General features: G+C 41.1%; 1 protein-coding gene across 1 annotated transcript in view; it reads right to left on the bottom strand.

Moving 5' to 3' along the window:
• Nucleotides 1-15837, bottom strand: part of LOC142378235 (voltage-dependent T-type calcium channel subunit alpha-1H-like) — a 68295-nt gene extending 52458 nt beyond the window's left edge. Inside the window, exons 1-7 of the mRNA XM_075462514.1 lie at nt 15749-15837; nt 13524-13657; nt 13059-13156; nt 7867-8026; nt 3646-3958; nt 3471-3563; nt 2437-3001 (exon numbers count right to left, since the gene is read on the bottom strand). Of these exons, the coding sequence (XP_075318629.1) occupies nt 2437-3001; nt 3471-3563; nt 3646-3958; nt 7867-8026; nt 13059-13156; nt 13524-13657; nt 15749-15787 (1402 nt within the window). The 5' untranslated portion in view covers nt 15788-15837. The remainder of the gene's footprint in view (nt 1-2436; nt 3002-3470; nt 3564-3645; nt 3959-7866; nt 8027-13058; nt 13157-13523; nt 13658-15748) is intronic.
• Nucleotides 15838-19707: the final 3870 nt, after the last annotated feature.

The following is a 19707-nucleotide window of genomic DNA, read 5'->3' as shown; positions in this document are numbered from 1 at the left end:
CGTCTTTGTTGTCCAGGCATGATAACCTTCAGTGTGAATTTGTTTCATAGGAGAGAAATATCTGTCTTGTGACTAAATTAATAATGTAGAAATCCACTACTGTGTTTGAGCATTCTGCTTGGCTTGTCAATGCATTGCATAATGTAAAACTCCCAGGAAAGCTGTGGCTCTTCTGCTTTTTCCAATATCCTGCAAAGCAGCTGGAGTCTGAAAAGAATCATGAGATCATGACCGTGAGAAAATTCATTTCGCCAGGCTTTGAGGCGATGCGTTGGTGGCCGAGGCTCGGCGGTCACAGCATCGGCCTACACTGGCAGCTACTTGGAGGTCTTAAAGATGGGGTAGGGGATCTTTTTCTGGAACATTTTTTTACATATTGCTTGAAATACTCTTCACACCCCCATTGCAACCAATTAATTAAAAGTTTTTACACAAATATGAAAAGTTTTAGTGGCCTGTAGAACGTACAATCTAGGAAAAACAGTATCCAATCATACTGAACGGACCGTTAACGATGATTGGATACTGATGCCATCTATCAAACTCCAATCGGCTCCTCCCTCCCCCTCCTTCCCCCTGTGCACGTACCCTGCTCCGTGAACGAATTACGCGTCCAGAAGCTTGGCAGGAAGCTAAACTAGAGCCAGCTTGGCTAGCACCTAGCATTATTAAACGTATAGTTAGCATATACTAAATACTAAATACGGCAACGATCGATGCTTGCTGTCAGAACAGCGCTCGTGCACCTTCGTGCTCGTGCTCGTTCATGTACTCTAGAGGCGTGCCTTCGGGGGGAAAGTGAAGAAAAGGGTTGGGACTTTTTACCTGTGTATTTTCAAAATGCAGCTTCGCTGGACTCAAAATCCAGGATCTCCTACCCTACCTTTAATTGTGTTTGCAAGCACAGCAATATTCCACGATTTACCTAATTAAGACCTTACTCTGAATAACAGCTTTTTCTTGGCACCTTAATCTGAATAAGGTTATGTTCAGAGAAAGCAAAAATCGAATTTACCAAATTAACCTTTGAGCCTTCTATGCTAATCTCACTTGTATTATTTACACATTTAAATCGCATCTGGAGACACACTGCTACTTTACAACATGCCTTTACCTCCACAGTCGCCACCTCTGCTTGTTATAAGTGACTTTTGGACATCTTTTGTAATAACTCAGGCACTTGTTTTGGACGGGTTGCCAGTGTCTGTCACAGGATCTGGCAACACCATCTCCAGCAGCAGAGTTGGTGCAGACCAGGATGGTTGCATGTAAAAAGAGGGCATGTTTTTGGGGTGAGGGAGACCCTCAAATGACGCTCCATGTTTTGAAAGAGGTAGAAATAATGATTGGATTGGAGCAAACACCAAAGTGGAGTAAGGGGGGTGTAATGTGGGTCTTTAATTGAACTATGTTGTGTACCATGTAAAGAGGAACATGAATGGAATATGCTTTATGCAACTCATGTTTGCATAATGTTTGCATGTTTGTGATTAATGGGAATTTTGCTGTGCATGTAAACTTAGCCACTGGATGCTTACGCATCAATTATATCTTTACTAGTGTTTCTTTATCGAAACACAGCAAGTATGACAGGTTGTTTTTCACTCTGCATCCAACTGGCTGAAGCAAGAGTTTGAGTTAAAGGGACAGTTCGCCTCTTTTGACATGAAGCTGTATGACATCCCATATCAGCAACATCATTTATGAACATCTTCTTACCCCCTGCTGCGTCCTGTGAGCAGAGTTCCAGCCTCGTTTTGGTGTTGATGAAGGTAGTCCGGCTAGTTGGCTGGGGTTTAAAAAATAAAGCGTTTTGCTTCTCAAAACAATATGCGTTCAACAGAGTAATACATTTGCATCACAAAATCTTTCTCCAGGAAAAAGTCAGACCTCACAATCTCTTGGCCCTATTTTCTCTCCCTTCGTAAGGGGGTAAGAAAATGTTCATAAATGATGTTGCTGATATGGGATGTCATACAGCTTCATGTCAAAAGAGGCGAACTATCCCTTTAACAACTGGTTCCCTTGGTAGTGGTTCACTTATCTAACTGGTTTAAGTTCACAGATGGCGACAGATAAACAGATTATCTAATTTATCACCTTCCAAGTATAAAGATGCATGCCCGCTTCCGAAAACGTTCCCTGTGAAACGACATTTTTAAATCCACAAAAAAAGTTCAAATTGCCTCTCCTCGTCTCAAAGGCGGTAAACGTCTAATCATTTGATGTCAGTATAGTCTCACTAAGTGGGGAAAGCTATGCTCTTGTGCAGTCTGGTTGAGAAGTAACTGTTAAAGTCGTGGGAAAGCTTTGCTCAACAGAAGAATAAAGTCTGGATCCAAACTATCTCACATCCCTGCGCCTGTAAGTGCAACTCTGTAACCTTCAGAGCATTCACACCCTCTCAAACAGACACATACTCCCCGTCCTTCTCACCATGCTCAAGCACCAGCTGCGGCAGTCTGTTGATGGTCTCCATGGCAACCCCCCTCTTCTGTTTCTGGTCCTTATCATCCAGTTGACTGAAGAGGGGTGAAATGATGGGATAATTAAAACAGTTCCCTCCATTACTGACGGCCAGCTCTCGCTGGTGATGATGCTGGCAATTGAGATGATAGAGCTGATGAAGGTGGGACAAGTCGTTGGGGGCGTGGCCTGAGTGCCGATTGGCCAGCCCGTTCATCTCTCCGGCCCCGCCCCCTCTGGCAGACGCGCCGCCGTGGTCTTTCTGGCACGCGCAGACGCAGAGAAAGTGCGAGCTGATCTGGGCGTGGCAGCGGCAGAGCCGTCGCCACGCCTTCCGGCCCAGGTGCGCCAGGTAGCGGATGATCTCCTCGTAGCAGCTCCCCGGTTGGCTGTCGCTGGCCAGCGTGGAAGTCGACTGGTGGAGCTGGCGGGCACGCTGCTCTGATTTCATTAAGGCGTGTTCTCTCTGCTTTGTTTCAGAAAACTGGGTTGCTATGACGACCAGGCACAAGTTGATCATGAAGAAAGAGCCCACCTGGTCGGGATGATGCAAACACACACTAGCTGTAATGCAAGTGTAACTTACACTCGAATGCGTGTGTGTGTGTGTGTGTGTGTGCACTTGTTTTTGTTACCGTGGAGGGTCCTGTGACAGGGAGCCCACCAACAAAGTGGGGCCCTGTGTCTTCGTGGGGCCCAAAATCCTGGACCCCACATGGGAAACCACTTTAAAGCAGCCTAGGATGCTCTCCCAACATGCCTCATGCATTTTTTTTAACTTGGCCCATTTGGTAGCGAAAAACTAACGTGTAAAATAAAGTTTCAAATTGTGTTTATTGAAAGTGATTTTTAATATCAAGATTTTTTTCGGGACGTCTGATTTTTTTTATAGTTCTAGGACGAATAGAAAGGGTGGACCCCACAACTCACTAAACTCGTTTCGGTCCTGCAGTGGGAGGTTAACAAGGATGTGTGTGTGTGTATGTGTGTGTGTCAGTACTTACTATAATGAGGAATATGAAGTAGATGAAGTTGTAGAAGGAGTGTGCATCCATGACATAGTACATGATGTCCACCCAACCCTCCAGAGTAATTACCTGAATGAAAACAAGCAAACAAACCAGAGGTCACCACAACTGTCTATCGATCAAAGATGCATTCCTGCACACGAATACTCACCTGAAAAATCGCAATCCATGCATATCCAATGTTATCAAAGTTAATAGCTCCCTTGTGTGGGTTTACTTCTCCGGCCCGACACTCATTGTAATACTGGTACCAGTTTACACACGACGCTGGCTCATCTCCTCCGAGCCCCGTCTCTGATTGGGCTTCCTCGCCCCCCAGAAAGCAGTAAGTCCCGCCCACACGGCGGCGAGGCACGTCAGAGCATCGGAGCATCCCATTTTCTCTCGCCATGGAGCAGATGAAGGGGTGGTCGTCTGTGCCGTCAGGCTGATAATAACCATTCAGGAATGTGATGTTATATCTCCTGCAGAAGAAGGGTAGCGTGAATAAACAATATTCTTTTGTTTTGTTTGTTTGTTGTTTTTTTGTGACTTTCTGTTTTATTTTTCATATCATTTTCATCTTACTTCACTGGTCACTTTATATTTTTAAACTGTTTTTTTAAATTGTTTTTTGAATTCTTAGATTGTTTTTAAAGTGTTTATAATTGTATAAACATTTTTATTGCTTTATTATGTCTTGCTACTGGATGCTTGAATTTCCTTCGGGATCAATAAAGTATCTATCTATCTATCTATCTATCTATCTATCTATCTATCTATCTATCTATCTATCTATCTATCTATCTATCTATCTATCTATCTATCTATCTATCACATTCTTACAACTAAATCAAAACTTAAAAGTATAATTTTATCTACATTTCTTTACAGTTAACAAATTCCATTCAAAGCCTTAAAACAGCAAACTTTTACTTTTGCAATGTCTTGATAATTATTATTTGCAGATATTTGTTGTTTTAGTGGCTTTTTTATAACAGCAGCAGGAAATAATAAGTGAGAAATAATGAAGAAATGTCTCATGCATTAAAAGCTCACTTACAAATTCTTCAATTCCACCAAATAATTTTTTTACAGTGAGAAATAGGCACCGTACAGTTAGCCTGCAGCTACACTGAAATTCTAATGAAGACCTCAATTGAATTTCAATTCATTCTTAATTCTCAATTAATGCTTATTATTAGGATCAAGCCCTATTTCTAAAAGTTTCTGCAGCATAAACATGTAATGGACCTCAAATACAAAAACAAAGTGTCCAGATGAATTCGAGCAAAGCCAGAAAGATTTCCTGAGAGATAAATCATTCAATTGACCTTTTGTTTCCACTAAAGGTCTATTTACTTGAGGAAAGGCACGAGTGCTGGAGGAGGAAATGAGGAAACACGGAGAGAAATATGGATGAGGTAAAAGAATAAAAGAAAAAGGAGGGAGAGATAAGCAATCAATCATTTGTGAGGCAGAAAAGAGTCACAGCGGAGCGCCTTATTAGGGAAAGTTTTTTTTTATTTGCTTATGAAGACGAAAAACTGCCACACTGACCATAAGATCCAGAGAAAGATTAGTTTCTGAGTAAAAAGGTAAAAGCAACTGTGCAGACCATGAGTAAAATAATGAAAAGGTTTTTACTTTTTCAAGGAAACCCCAGTGAAACACTTGTGACTCTTTCATATCTGGTAGTGCTGCTGGTGTGGAGCCAGAAATCCAACCTGTGTCTCCAAAGGTTTGAACATTATGTTGCAGAAGATTGGCTTATTATTTACGCTCAAACAGACCAAAATTCAGGAGCAGCAGCTCCGTGTGGTGCTGCCAGTGCAGGCTTTTTGACACTGGCGCCAGCTTTTTTTCTGTGGAACTGGCTCCAGGTGAGGATAATATGTTGGAAGGCTTTTGGTACATTAAGTGCTGCCCAACTAACAGAACCCAGAACTTAAACGTCCAGGGCTTTGTTTTATTTTTTTTAAACATTTTCAGCCCAAGGTGTTTTCCATCTAGCCTGTGTTGCTGTACCCCTATCCTCACCAGAGTGCAGTGGAAATGTGACTTAGCTGCAAAATCTGTTCATGTTGCACATTTCTCCAAAGTTGTGAATGTTTTTATTTGTGCCTTAAAGGGATAGTTCGCCTCTTTTGACATGAAGCTGTATGACATCCCATATCAGTGATACGAAGGGAGAGAAAATAGGACCAAGAGATTGTGAGGTCTGACTTTTTCCTGGAGAACGATTTTGTGATGCAAATGTATTACTCTTTTGAACGCATATTGTTTTGAGAAGCAAAACGCTTTATTTTTTAAACCCCAGCCAACTAGCCGGACTACCTTCATCAACACCAAAACGAGGCTGGAACTCTGCTCACAGGACGCAGCAGGGGGTAAGAAGATGTTCATAAATGATGTTGCTGATATGGGATGTCATACAGCTTCATGTAAAAAGAAGTGAACTATCCCTTTAATGAATAGCTGTGAAAGTATTTGAGATTAACACTCTATTGCTCTGAACCACTAGTATGTTATTCAAATCATTGCTGCTTCTGTTGCTTGCCGTGAGGAAGATATTACCGTACTGATCAGAGCAACCTTCAGACAGTTCGACAAGCTTCAGCTCGAAGGTCTGCTTGTGTTACATTTTTTTTTTTTTTTAAATTTTGGGTGTTTTATTTGCACCTCAAAACAAAAACACTTATTAATGATTTAGGTGCTCTCTCAGCGTAGTTTGAGCTTTCATCCTGTGTTTGCTTCTGGGGCCTGTTTTTGGAGCTGAATGCATGGCTGACCTTGAATGTTGTGTTTATGAGCAGAATCAACTAGTTCTGCAATACAATTTATTTAGGGGCTGGGCAACGATTAAAATTTTAATCTAATTAATCACATGATTTCCTTGATTAATCACGATTAATCGCATTTGTACGCAAAATCCAAAAATGAATCCAAAAGTAGTGTATAGCTTTTAGCATTTAGCTTTATTTTAAATGTGCTGCCATATGAATGAGAGTGCCATAACATTTGTTGTGCAAACACACTTTTAACATCAGCATCTTTCTGTAGTTTTTATGTAGAAGCCTCGCTCCACTGTCTGTTTCCTTGAATGACTTGCTGCTATCAGTTGTGTGTTTTGCCTTTAAGTGATATTTTAGACTGGAACTACTACGCTGAGAAGACAATTCAACTTGGCAGTGTTTACAGATGACTTTGGTTCTGTCGACTCCGCCGTCTGGAAGAACTTTAACATGAAAATGGCCGAGTAAAAGTTCCGTACCCTTCTCCATGTTTGGTTACAAAATAAAAGCCTGTGAGCAACAGACTTGTACAATAATAAAATAAATAATAAAACAGGGGTGGTCCATGGCGTAGTGGGCTGAGCAGGCGCCCCATGTACAGAGGCTAAAGTCCTCGCTGCAGCTGGCCCCGGTTCCAGTCCCGCATCGGACGGCCCTGTGCTGCGTGTTGTTCCCCCTCTCTCTGCCCCCTACTTCCTGTCTCTCTGAACTTTCCATTAAAGGCACAAAAGCCCCCCGAAAATAAACTGCGTTTACACGCAATAAAATATTTATCTGCGTAAGATAATAACGAGTTAACTCGCCCAGCCCTAAATTTATTGTTAACGGATTTTACAAGTTATGGTGGAGATTAAACTGAGATGGCTGATACAAAAAGAAAAAAATTAAACACTGAGAATAAGCGACTTGTCAGACATGTTCAAGGCCAAAAGTCTCAACCATGCCTTTTTGAGGGGGAAAGTCTGTTCAGCCCACATCTGGAGGGGGGGCAGAGGAAAGAACCATTCCTAGAAAAGGTACCTGCTATAGCCTTAAAAGCTATGAATTAAGTTTATTTCTATCTTTAATAGAATGATACAACATAGCAGCTCCATATTCCTCCACTCGGTGGAACAAGAGCACGTCAGCAACATTTTACAGGTGAGTCAAATGAGATGTGAGGTCAGGAGGTGGAAATGATGCTTCCTGATGTTATGAGACTGTGTCTGTGAACATGTGAACGGGAGGAGGAGTGACAGTAATGTTGTAACACCGTGAGTCAGACAGTGATCGAGCATGACATTAAGGAGGCACAGTGAAACTGATCTCTGTGGAGGTACCCACTGAGAGTCAACCTAACAACACATCGAATTCATTCAGTTCACTTGTCTCCTTAATTTACCCTCTTCTGCATTAAATTTACTGCCTTAAGAGTTAGTTAGTTAAAGCTCAAACATGATCAGACTATCTGATATTGATCTCTGCCATGAAATAATAGCTGGGTGGATGTATGGAAATCAGTTGTAAGCAAACTTGTGACACAGGATTCAGGGAAATAAGACCGACGCCTTCCCCTTTTTTTTTTTTTTTTTTTGACATCTGTTACTATAGTAACTCACGTCTTGATATCCTCTCCTATGAAGCAGCGGTTCCTCAGTAGCCCCGCCCACAGCTGAACTCCAACAATGCCGAAGATGAAGAAGACAAAGAAGCACAGCGCCAGCACATTGCCCAGCATTGGAAGTGTGTCCAGCAGGAGGGTCACCAGGATGCGCATACCTACCAAAAACACACACACACACACACACAGCACACACACTGAGACGGGCAAAGAGCTGCACGCAAGTGGACCTCAATTAACAAAATGTCACTAAAAAGGAAACACTGGCCGGACAGGTGACATCTCCCCCCTGTATTCTGCAGAAAATAAAGCAGAGCAATTAGCCGAAGCAGCTGACAAATATTTAGAGTTGAGATGCTGATAATTGCCCTCCAATCTGCTCTCCTAAAAAGCACACACACACATACAAAAACTCTCCTTTTTTTTCCTGCTTCTAGTTACGTGAAACACATCCTCAAAATTTTACAAGAACTCTGAGTCTGAGTTGTGCCAAGGTCACAGGCTGTGGCTCAGAAAAACACAAAGTTGGCCGGATAAGCTCGTGCCCTGAGCTGTCGAGAACGACAGAGGCATCGCAATGAATTCCATGACTTTGTTCATTGTATTCATTGTATTTATTTCATACTACCTCACAGTGTAATTCATTGTACTTATTCCATTCTACCTTTTCATTCTACATTTGTATTTATTCACTACTACACTTTACATATGCACATACTCTGCACTTTAACCGCTTTTTGCACTTCTGGTTGGATGCTAAACTGCATTTCGTTGTCTCAGTACCTTTACTCTGTGCAATGACAATAAAGTTGAATCTAAAAAAAAAAAAAAAAGCGTGTGTCCTGATTTGCTTACCCTTGCATTCATCAAAAAAAGGGAAACAGCGGTTTTAAACAGACGTTTCGCTTCTGTTTCTGGTTTTAAGATGTGATGTTGAGTTTAGGTCAGGGAGCACAAGCACAGTTGACACATTTTTCATGGTATTGGCTGCAACTAATGAGGTTGCTGACTTTTAGCTAAAAGGTATTTCCACTTCAGTGCAGTAATTGCAGCCAACCCCATACATGGTCCAATTAAGGGGGGCTGAGAATAGATAAAACAAGTTATTGTAAACTTAGGTAGGTCTTGCACTGTCCTCATATTTCACTTTTGTTCGGTCGGTGGTTTTCTTGGTGTGTAGAGCGGACTGCTGATATCTATTTCTGACGATGCTTTGGTCTTCAGAAATCTGTCTTATCAGTCCAAGAACGTTACACAGTTTGAACATGAAAATCTCTTTAGTTGCCCAATCTTATCTCACTTTACATTGTTTGACCGGCTGCACTCAACATTTTAGACTAGGGGTCTACTACAACATGTTTACTTGGACTAATGTAAAATAATACTATCAAACTGGACATTACATTTAGTTTCAGCTCCTATGTTCTTAAGCCTGATTAAAGGACACTGATCAGTCAAAAAAATAGCACCAGAGGTGGGTAGAGCAGCCAAAAATTATACTCAAGTAAAAGTACTGTTACTTCAGAATAATATGACTCAAGTAAAAGTAAAAAATATTCGTCCAAATAATTACTTGAGTAAGAGTAAAAAAGTGCTTGGTGAAAAAACTACTCAAGTACTGAGTAACTGTTGAGTAACGTCTGATTTATTTGTTAACACAAGCATTCAATCAGACAGACAAACATACTAAATAATCATCTTTAGGCAAATTAGAGTTCATCCAGTTGATAAAATAAATTAAAATGAATTAATTAATTACAAAATAGCTTAAATTAAAATAATCCAGGTTAATTCAAGAACTTCAATAAAAAATAAAAGAGACTTAGGAAATGTTTAAAACATATGTAACCCATATGTAACCTAAAAAACAAACATTCACCTATCCATGGGGGAAAAAACGAGTTTAGGAAACTTACCGCTACATGTTTCCTCAAGTTAGATGTTGAGTTTCTGCTGAAATGTGCGTTTGTTTTGGTTGACACAGAAGACACATAATGTAGCTGCTGTTTCTCACTCTTTGTAAGGTAAACATGCTTTCAGTATGAGGCCTCGTCTGCGTCTTCATTTCCCACCGTTGATTCTGACATTTTTCATCTATTTCTTTGTTTGTTTGCTACGACTGCTAATGCTAAAGCTAACCCGTCCCACCGCTGAGATTGAGTATGGTCACGTGACCAGACTGCATGGCTGCGTCTGATTGGTGGAACACAGTCAGGTGGTAGAGCCTTTGGCGGAAGTCTCTCTCTGTCAGAATAAAACATGGGCTGTGTTCGAAACCGCCTACTACATACTACATACTACATACTCATCGATCAGACAGTATGCAGACCATTTACCCACAATGCATTTCGCTCCTGCCCGAGCCGAAATCAGCCGGCCTGAAGCTGATTTCCTTTAAGCTCTAAACTCTGTAAACTTTAGCAACATTTGAAACATTTTCAGGCGAGAAAGTAGTCGTTTAGATCCCCAACGTGTTGAAAACCTGACAAAATACCGGCTGTTTACAATTTTGTTCCCACGAATTCGGCGCTACTAAAGCTAGCCGCGGTGAGCAATGCACTTCCTGTTATTTTCACAAAATAAAATACCCGTTGCCTTTTATCATAGGGAAAGCCATTACCATACAATTGGTGCTTTTGTTTTGAAAACAGGAAGTGAACCTACCCTCGTTGTAGCTAGCTTGAAACTGCCGTTTTGACAGGAAATGACGATCGGCGACGTCACGTTACGTTGCATCTTGGGTAGTTTGAGTATGAGTAGTAACCTCATGATGCATACCCAACATTTCGGAGAATCTAGTATGCATCCGGGAACTTAAAAAAAGTTAAAGTTAGTAGGAGTAGTGGGAGAAGTATGCGGTTTCGAACACAGCCATTAAAATGAGGCGTACGCGGGGGGATAAAAATAATGAGGCGTAGAATACCAAAGAGGTAAGAAGAAAAGTAACCAGCTCATTGTAGCCTAATGTAGCGGAGTAAGAGGACAGCTTCTGCTGCACACATCTACTCAAGTAAAAGTAAAAAGTATAGAGATTTAAAACTACTCCTAGAAGTATAATTTTTTCAAAAACATACTCGAGTAAATGTAACTGGTTACTACCCACCTCTGAATAGCATATACCAAATAGCAGTACCAAGCATGCGTTCGGCTTCATGTGGCGCTTTGTAGCACTGCCTTGATTTGATTTATGATGGACTTGCAGAAATACACGATTAGAAATCTTGTCTGACTTGCATTGTTGGAGGAGAACAACACCTTGTCGCATGACATTAAAACTTTGCAGGAGCGAGGCAGCTGCAGTCAGGTCGGGTCTTGCACTGCAGTCCCTGTATGGGATGACACATCTGTGACCTGATTGGCAGAAGGCTTAACTGATGCATGTTTGGTTTACATCTTCACATCTGTTATTTGTTATTTCCCTGAAAGGTGATGCAATGGTAGTTCATTTTCTCTACAAATAGACACTAATCACCATAGTTATTTCCAGCAGAAAACCTGTGAGGCCAGTTTAGTTCAACAGTTCCTGTCCTCTTTCTGGAAAAGATGTTGTGTCTTTGACGTTCTTTTTTTTCTATCCCTTGGATTGACTTCCATTTTACCCATCTGGCAATGGGATATGATGGTAAAGAAATTCCTGCCACTCTTTTGAGCTCACCCAAGTGTGGCTGACTTGCAGTCTTTTTACACTCCACCTCTTGCAGTTGTCATCACCCATAATGTCAGCCACAGGCTCACTCGAGTGCACCAATCAGCTCATTCTTTGCTTGAGGTGTGCCAAACTAGCCGCCAGGCAGGCATTGTGGAAATGTGTGTTATGGTGATGTGGTTTGGTAAACAAGGAAAAGCCTGGACCGAGAGTCGCTTCAGGCATTTCAGATCAGTGACTTCAGTGGGAGAGAATCGCTCCCTTTGGAGTTACATGTGCAAAAAAAAAAAAACAATATAACACAGTGTAGTGACTATTTGTCTATGAAAATAAAAAGAAATAAAAAAAACTTTTGACTTAAAGGTTACCAAACTAAAATTAAACATAACTCAAATAGTCACTTGACGCACTGTGGGTTTCTGGTTTACGCAGTAAAAAGGTCCAAAAATGTAGTTCATGGTGGGTTTATTCCGAGTTTGCAGGCAAAACAGAACATGACTAGCTTTACAGGATCCCTTCCTGCTCTGATTCCCGTACCTGCTTCTGCTTGCCTCACCTGTTCACCCACTGATCTACGAACTGAGAACTGCTAACTGGTGCAAAGAAAAAACATGTGACCACCCAAGTGCGCCCAGAGCTCCCTAAAACCCAAGTATTTATGTGTGAAACGCCCATTTCCCAAACAAAAAATTAATTAAATTAATTACAAACCAATTTATCCTAAACAACTCAAATTAAACAAAAATAATAATTATCAACCAAAAACTAAGCAAATAATATAAAATAAATCTAAATTCTAAGACTTAAAGGTAGGGTAGGAGATCCTGGATTTTGAGTCCAGCGAAGCTGCATTTTGAAAATACACAGGTAAAAAGTCCCAACCCTTTTCTTCACTTTCCCCCCGAAGCCACGCCTCTAGAGTACATGAACGCGCACTGCTTGTTCACGAGCACGAAGGTGCACGAGCGCTGTTCTGACAGCAAGCATCGGTCGTTGCCGTATTTAGTATTTAGTATATGCTAACTATATATTTAATAATGCTAGGTGCTAGCCAAGCTGGCTCTAGTTTAGCTTCCTGCCAAGCTTCTGGACACGTAATTCGTTCACGGAGCAGGGTACGTGCACATGGGGAAGGAGAGGGAGGGAGGAGCAGATTGCAGTTTGATAGACGCATCAGAATCCAATCATCGTTAACGGTCCGTTCAGTATGATTGGATAGTGTTTAGGCCACTAAAACTTTTCATTTTTGTGTCAAAACTTTTAATTAATTGGTTGCAATGGGGGTGTGAAGAGTATTTCAAGCAATATGTAAAAAAATGCTCCAGAAAAAGAACCCCTACCCCACCTTTAACTAGAAATAGAGAAATGGCTCCTACACACAGTAAAAAAAATAGTTTCAGCACTTTGAATCCCACTGTTTCTAATTCATTGTGTCCACTGTGTTGATATACAACCACAAAACAATGAAAAAAAATGATAAATGTAGCAATAAATCACATCTGAAAAAGCTGCAATATTAGGGAGAAAGACAGAAATAAACTCACTGGGAACTCTGTTGATGGCTCGCAGTGGGCGGAGAACCCGAACAGTCCGGATCGCTGATAGGCTGACGTTGTGTCCGTCCAGCGAGTACTCCAGCATTCTGCAGCAAAGGGAAGCCACCGACATGTTTCTGACATCCTGATCGCTCTGACCTTGGCCATCTCTCTGTGCGTCTACAGGGAACACTTTCTCTGGGACACACAGTCTTTTAACTAACAATTGCTGAGGTCTGTGTCTCTCAGGACCGAGCGATACGATTGTCATTCTATGAAGCTATCTCACACACACGTGCGCATGCGCACACACACACACTGTACAACTCAGCCCGCGCGCACACACGCTTGACATTTATCTGGCATTAAACAAGCGTCTAAGCTTTACACAAAAACACACACGTACACACTTTTGGCTCATATTTAATGTCAGATGAGTGTGCGTATGTTGGTGTGTGTCTGCACGGCACTCACCCCACAATAACGATGAAGAAGTCCAATCTGTTCCATGTGTCGCCTAGGTAACCTTTCTGACCTATGACCCCAAGAGCCACCATCTTCACTAGCATTTCCCCAGCAAAAAACACAAAGATCCCATCATCCAGAGCCTACACACACACACCCAAACAGAGGATTAGTGTGTGCTGATCTGAAGGAATAAAACTTTTCAATGACTTTAACCCTATTTTTGCCGAATGTTTTTAGATAATAATTTTGTATTATGAATCTTAATGAATTGTAAATGTCCTAATGTTATTAATTCTAATAAAAACATTTTAATTATTTTTGGAATATTAAAATTAAAATTTTTATATCTATGGTAATTTAAAATGTTAAACCAAATTGTTAGAATTTTTAATTATTCTATTTATAATTAGATTAATAGAATTAACAATTATTAAATTTTAAATTAAATTGTTCAATTTAAAATTTGTTAAAAAAAATGTTTTTATTTTTATTTTAACTTTAATTAGCAAAGAAAACAGAGTAGGGAGAGTAAAAGTGAAAGATGAGGTTATCCCAGATAAATATTAGTATGTCATTATGTTAACAGATGTTTATATGCGTTTACATTTTATGGAAGTGTGGAAAGGTATCCCATTTGTAAGAGCTAATTTCCAAAAAGCTGTGATGCTGAAAAAAGAAATTGTTGATAAAAAAAAAGAATAGCATGATTGGAAAATGTTATATTTGACTAGACATGGTCCAAAAACAGCATATCAGTTTTTTAAATTGAAAGCATTTTGTTATATTTGCTCATTTTGAATCTGATGTCAGTAAAAAAGAATGGGACAAGAGCAATAGTAAACAGGAAAAGTTGAGTTATACTTTTCTAAACACCTGTTAAAATGTTGGAGATTTAAGTAAGTTAGGTGGCAACTGATCAGCATGATTGGATATATATAAAAAAGTATCCCTGAGAGGCAGAGTCTCCAGGATGTTAAAGGAGAACTCCGGGGCATTTAAAGCGCATTTCCATTGCTAGAGGTTGTCAAATACTGACAGTAGGACACAGACCAGTGCAAATCGGCGCTCCCTGTGCGGAGATCGCGCTGTTTGCGCAGCCTGTCATGCGAGGCTAATACGTGGTGGCTAAGGGGCAAGAGCTAAACCTTCCACGTAAAACAACAACTTGCACACTGCAGAAACGTCACACCACTTTATAAACCATCCGACAATAAAGTCACAAGCCTTACCATCAAAACCATATGCATGGTTCTCACATTACTGGCATGGGGACGTTACAAAACAACTTTATAAACAGCATGTCACTCACCGGCTGGTTGTAGGCTCGCGCATGTGAAAGCCCAAAAGAGTCGATGGAGAATAATCCCATATACAAAACAATTATATTCTCTAGAAAAACTGCGTTCAAGTATTTAAAACATTACAACAATATTACTGGGCATGTATTGTTGTAATGTTTTAAATACTTGAACGCAGTTTTTCTAGAGAAGATTAATTGTTTTGTATATGGGATTATCGTCCATTGACTCTTTTGGGCTTTCACATGCGCGAGCCTACAACCACCCGGTGAGTTACATGCTGTTTATAAAGTTGTTTTGTAACGTCCCCATGCCAGTAATGTGAGAACCATGCATATGGTTTTGATGGTAAGGCTTGAGACTTTATTGTCGGATGGTTTATAAAGTGGTGTGACGTTTCTGCAGTGTGCAAGTTGTTGTTTTACGTGGAAGGGTTAGCTCTTGCCCCTTAGCCACCACGTATTAGCCTCGCATGACAGGCTGAGCGAACAGCGCGATCTCCACACAGGGAGCGCAGATTTGCACCTCTCTGTGTCCTACTATCAGTATTTGACAACCTCTAGCAATGGAAATGCGCTTCAAATGCCCCGGAGTTCCCCTTTAATATAGAAAATTGATAACATTTTGAAAGACTGTGTGATGTAGAAGAAATGATTAGATAATAAGAGAGTGTGTACTCAATAACACTCTGAAGTAAGTTACTCAACTTGTTGGCATTATAAAATAAAGCACCGCATTTACAAAAAAAAAAAAAAAACACAGAGCAGATTAGGGTCAAATGGTTAGGGTTAGGATTAAGGCACCTGGGCTGGGGTTATTATAAATTAGAGTTAGATTAACTTTTCAAAAGTTTTCAGAGCCTTGATAAGCACAGCTTAACATAATTCGTTTGTAATGTCAGATAATGTGTGTGAGTGTGTTGGTGTGCATTACCTGCAGCAGGGAAGACGTGTGGCCACACGGCTGGAACATTCCCAAAGTCACACAGTTCAGCAGGATGGCCAAAATGCTGACACGCTCAAACCATGTGACACAGCGTTAAGAGTCAACAACAAGGCAGAGTCTGAGCACTGATCACAACAACAAAACATCAGCATTCCCACGTTTCACTGCGTTTCCTGAACCTTTAGCTTCATGTACAGTGTGACGGACAGCAGCCAATCACAATGAGCGAAGTAAACATGGAGATTAGCCAAACTTAACCAGTAAAGACTTTAGGTACCATCGACATGTGTGCGAGTACATTTAAGTGCTGCATAAGGACTTAACGAGCCAACTTCTAAGTCTTCTTTTATGTTTTTCAAACATTCACCGAGATGGTTGTTAGGAGAGAATTGAAATCCAAGCTTTGAACAAATAATTAAATAAAACTTAAGATTTTATGTTAATGCAGTTGTTCGAGCATGAAAACGTAATGAATTGCCTCCATAATTTGCTGGGAGTTCACAAGGTACCAGAGCAGTTTCAGTGCAACTCAATTTAAGTGATAACACTGATTGAAAAATGACTTATTTGCTCATTTGATTCCGATGTTATATAACATACGTGTCCAAAGTCTCCCCTTAGGATCATTAAGATTTCAACACAGAGAAATGTGCACACTTTTAAAGCATTTTTTTTTAATTAATAATGTAGTGTGTGAGTGGCAAATTGGACATAATACACACAAAAAAATAATTAAATAAAAAGCCACAATCATAGGAATACATTCAAACAGTTTTGTCTTGCATTTGTGGCATGAGGGCGGGGCAAATGACAAAGGGAAATGGGTTTTCTTTAAGCTCCAATTGTACCATTAAAGACTGTCCATCAATGCCACCTGGAGGTTGGGTTTCCACCCATAGATGTAATTACAGTGCAAAGTCTTTATTTACATAAAATCTTTCATTTTTACTGTTCTTTAAAAGAAGTGGTAGTTCACTTTAATAAAACCTCCACCGACCCCAGCTAAAGGAACATATGGTCAGATGCTGACGATTGGGTTAAAGAAATTAAACATGCAAAATATTCTCAGAATGAAATTAAACAAATAAACCCAAATACAACTGAACACCAATTCAGGACTTCAGTACCAAGCAATCCAAGCAAAGCTCCTCAAATCCCGTCCTTAGCATATGGTTAGGTGTTGGACACGAAACCCACATTTCAAGGCTGCAGGACAGCACCTACAGATGCAGTGCGGGTGGTGACCTGCAGCAGTTACAGGTGGAGACACTCCAGAAACAAGAGGGAAAGATGTGCAGAGACAAGACAACAGCAGCTGGGACTGCCAGCTCCACAGCTCGCCTGAAAGCCGAGGCACAGCTTCCCAGAGATGGGGACTCGAGTCTCTGTGACTTGGACTCGAGTTGCTGTTTTGATGACTTGTGACTTGACTTGACAAAAAATAAAAGACTCGAGACTCGACTCGGACTTGGAAGTTAAAGACTCGGCACTGGACTTGACTTGAGACGCGATGACTTGAATGACTTGAGTGTTATTCAGTTCATGTTTTCAGTTTGAATATAAAATTAATAAATTAATGAAAAAAATATCATTGATTATTATTGTAAGTCGCTTTGGTTAAAAGCGTCTGCAAAATGACCGTAATATAATGTAATGTACCCGGTAGGAGCGCAGGCTGAGAATAGCGTCATGATTGGATCCCTACCCTGTCAGTCAGTCATGCCCTCTCTACATACCTTACGTGTTTATTGGAGAGAATAAACTCACATCAGATATGCATCAACATGTCAGCGGGACCGAGAGTCTTCGGCTTTCGTAATTACCTTTTTGACGGCAAAAGACGAACAGCTCAGTGCAAGACATGCGGCATCAACATCTCAGACAGCCAGACGACAACTTCCAACTTTGTTCGTCATTTGAAGATCCATTCTGACCAGCTTGTCAAATTAGCTAATATTATCCTGTTAGCCTAGCCGGTAGTTAGCTAACGTTAGCTTGATATGATACGGGGTGGACAGGTTGGACACATTGGCCAATGATGTTTACTGACAGTTCCTCATATCTTTGTGTTTTCACTTTATTAAGATCAGATTCTGCAGGTAAAATTACAATAATAAGGGGACTTGACTTGCCCAAGAAAAAATTACTTGAGACTTACTTGGGACTTGAAAGCTAAGACTTGAGAGTTACTTGAGACTTGCACATGTGTGACTGGGTCCCATCTCTACAGCTTCCCCACACAGGGGAGGAAGGTGAAGCAGCGAGCCACGTCCCTACCACTCAGAAGGTGAAGCAGCACAGAAACACTCCAGCCCAAATGCCAGAGTCCAGACAACCTGGGTTTCAATTAGAAAGAGGAGTCAACACAAGGCATGCAAGAGCCACGCTGCTGCAGCCCACCTCACCAGCACCTGGAGATCAGGCTCTAGCCAGGCACAATGACACACTCAGTGGGGTCACATGGCACTGAAAGGATCGGATTATTGGCTAAATTACAATAAGACTGAGTTATTACGTGCATTATTAAGTAGACACCTTAATCTGACAAGAAATTGGATCGAATCGAGTTACTCGCGATCGGATTAAATAACTCGGTTGAAAGTCAAAATAAACTTTGCGTTCTGCGAATGCTCGAGATTTTTTCCCGGAAGTCAAAGGAGACGATATTCCTGTTGTTGTCGCCGTCAGAAAGAAACAAACAACGCGATGGAGAATGCTCCGTTGGGCATCGAGTTTGTGCAACAAGCAGCTCATCACAGACCAAATGTAGAGGGACGTAGCTTCATCTTGCTCTGCGTTCTCCATCTTTCTCCAATGCCTGAGGCTGTGTTCCAAACCGCATACTGCATACTGATCGATCAGACAGTATGCAGAGCGTTTACCCACAATGCATTTCGCTCCTGCCCGAGCCGAAATCAGCCGGCCTGAAGCTGATTTCCCTTAAGCTCTAAACTCTGTAAACTTTAGCAACATTTGAAACATTTTCAGGCGAGAAAGTAGTCGTTTAGATCCCCAACGTGTTGAAAACCTGACAAAATACCGTCTGTTTACAATTTTGTTCCCACGAATTCGGCGCTACTAAAGCTAGCCGCAGTGAGCAACGCACTTCCGGTTATTTTCACAAAATAAAATTCCCGTTGCCTTTTATCATAGGGAAAGCCATTACGATACAATTGGTGCTTTTGTTCTGAAAACAGGAAGTGAACCTACCCTCGTTGTAGCTAGCTTCAAACTGCCGTTTTGACAGGAAATGACGATCGGCGACGTCAAGTTACGTTGCATCTTGGGTAGTTTGAGTATGAGTAGTAACCTCATGATGCATACCCAACATTTCGGAGAATCTAGTATGCATCCGGGAACTTCTCGCGCTTACTCAAACTCGCATACTAACTCAAAAAGTTAGTATGAGTAGTGGGAGTAGTATGCGGTGGTGAAAAGGTCAACAGGAAGTGGCTCTATTAGCAACAGTTGGAATGGGTACAGCGCCACCTATCATACCGGGGTATTACACGCTTTGTGCCTCTGATCCCATTCATTCACCGCCATATATCCAAGGAGAATTACCCTCGCTCAGCTCATTCTGATTGTAATTTAGCCAATAATCTGATCCTTTCAGAGCCATGTAACCCCACACCTGCTCATGCATGTGCAGGGCCACACCCTACAATCAGAGCTACACCTGGTGGTGTTTATCAAGGAGGAGGAGATTCCGTCCTGCCACACCTTACTTTTAATTTTCAGGTCACCATATCACGATAGCCTTGGTCTAAAAATTAAAGCAAACTTGTGCAATGATAGTCTGAATGTGAGATATGTTCTTTCTCACCACAAATAAAACACACATGGATTTTCTGAATGCACGCTGCTCGCACATCAGGCCCCAAGAGACTGCCATAGCGTATAATTCACCTAATTTTCACACTCATCAATCCATAACCAGTGACCCT

This window comes from Odontesthes bonariensis, chromosome 4 (assembly GCF_027942865.1).
Source record: "Odontesthes bonariensis isolate fOdoBon6 chromosome 4, fOdoBon6.hap1, whole genome shotgun sequence".
Classification (NCBI taxonomy): domain Eukaryota; kingdom Metazoa; phylum Chordata; class Actinopteri; order Atheriniformes; family Atherinopsidae; genus Odontesthes; species Odontesthes bonariensis.
Note: the sequence above shows the minus strand (reverse complement) of the source record. Positions and strands in the feature narration are given on the sequence as shown.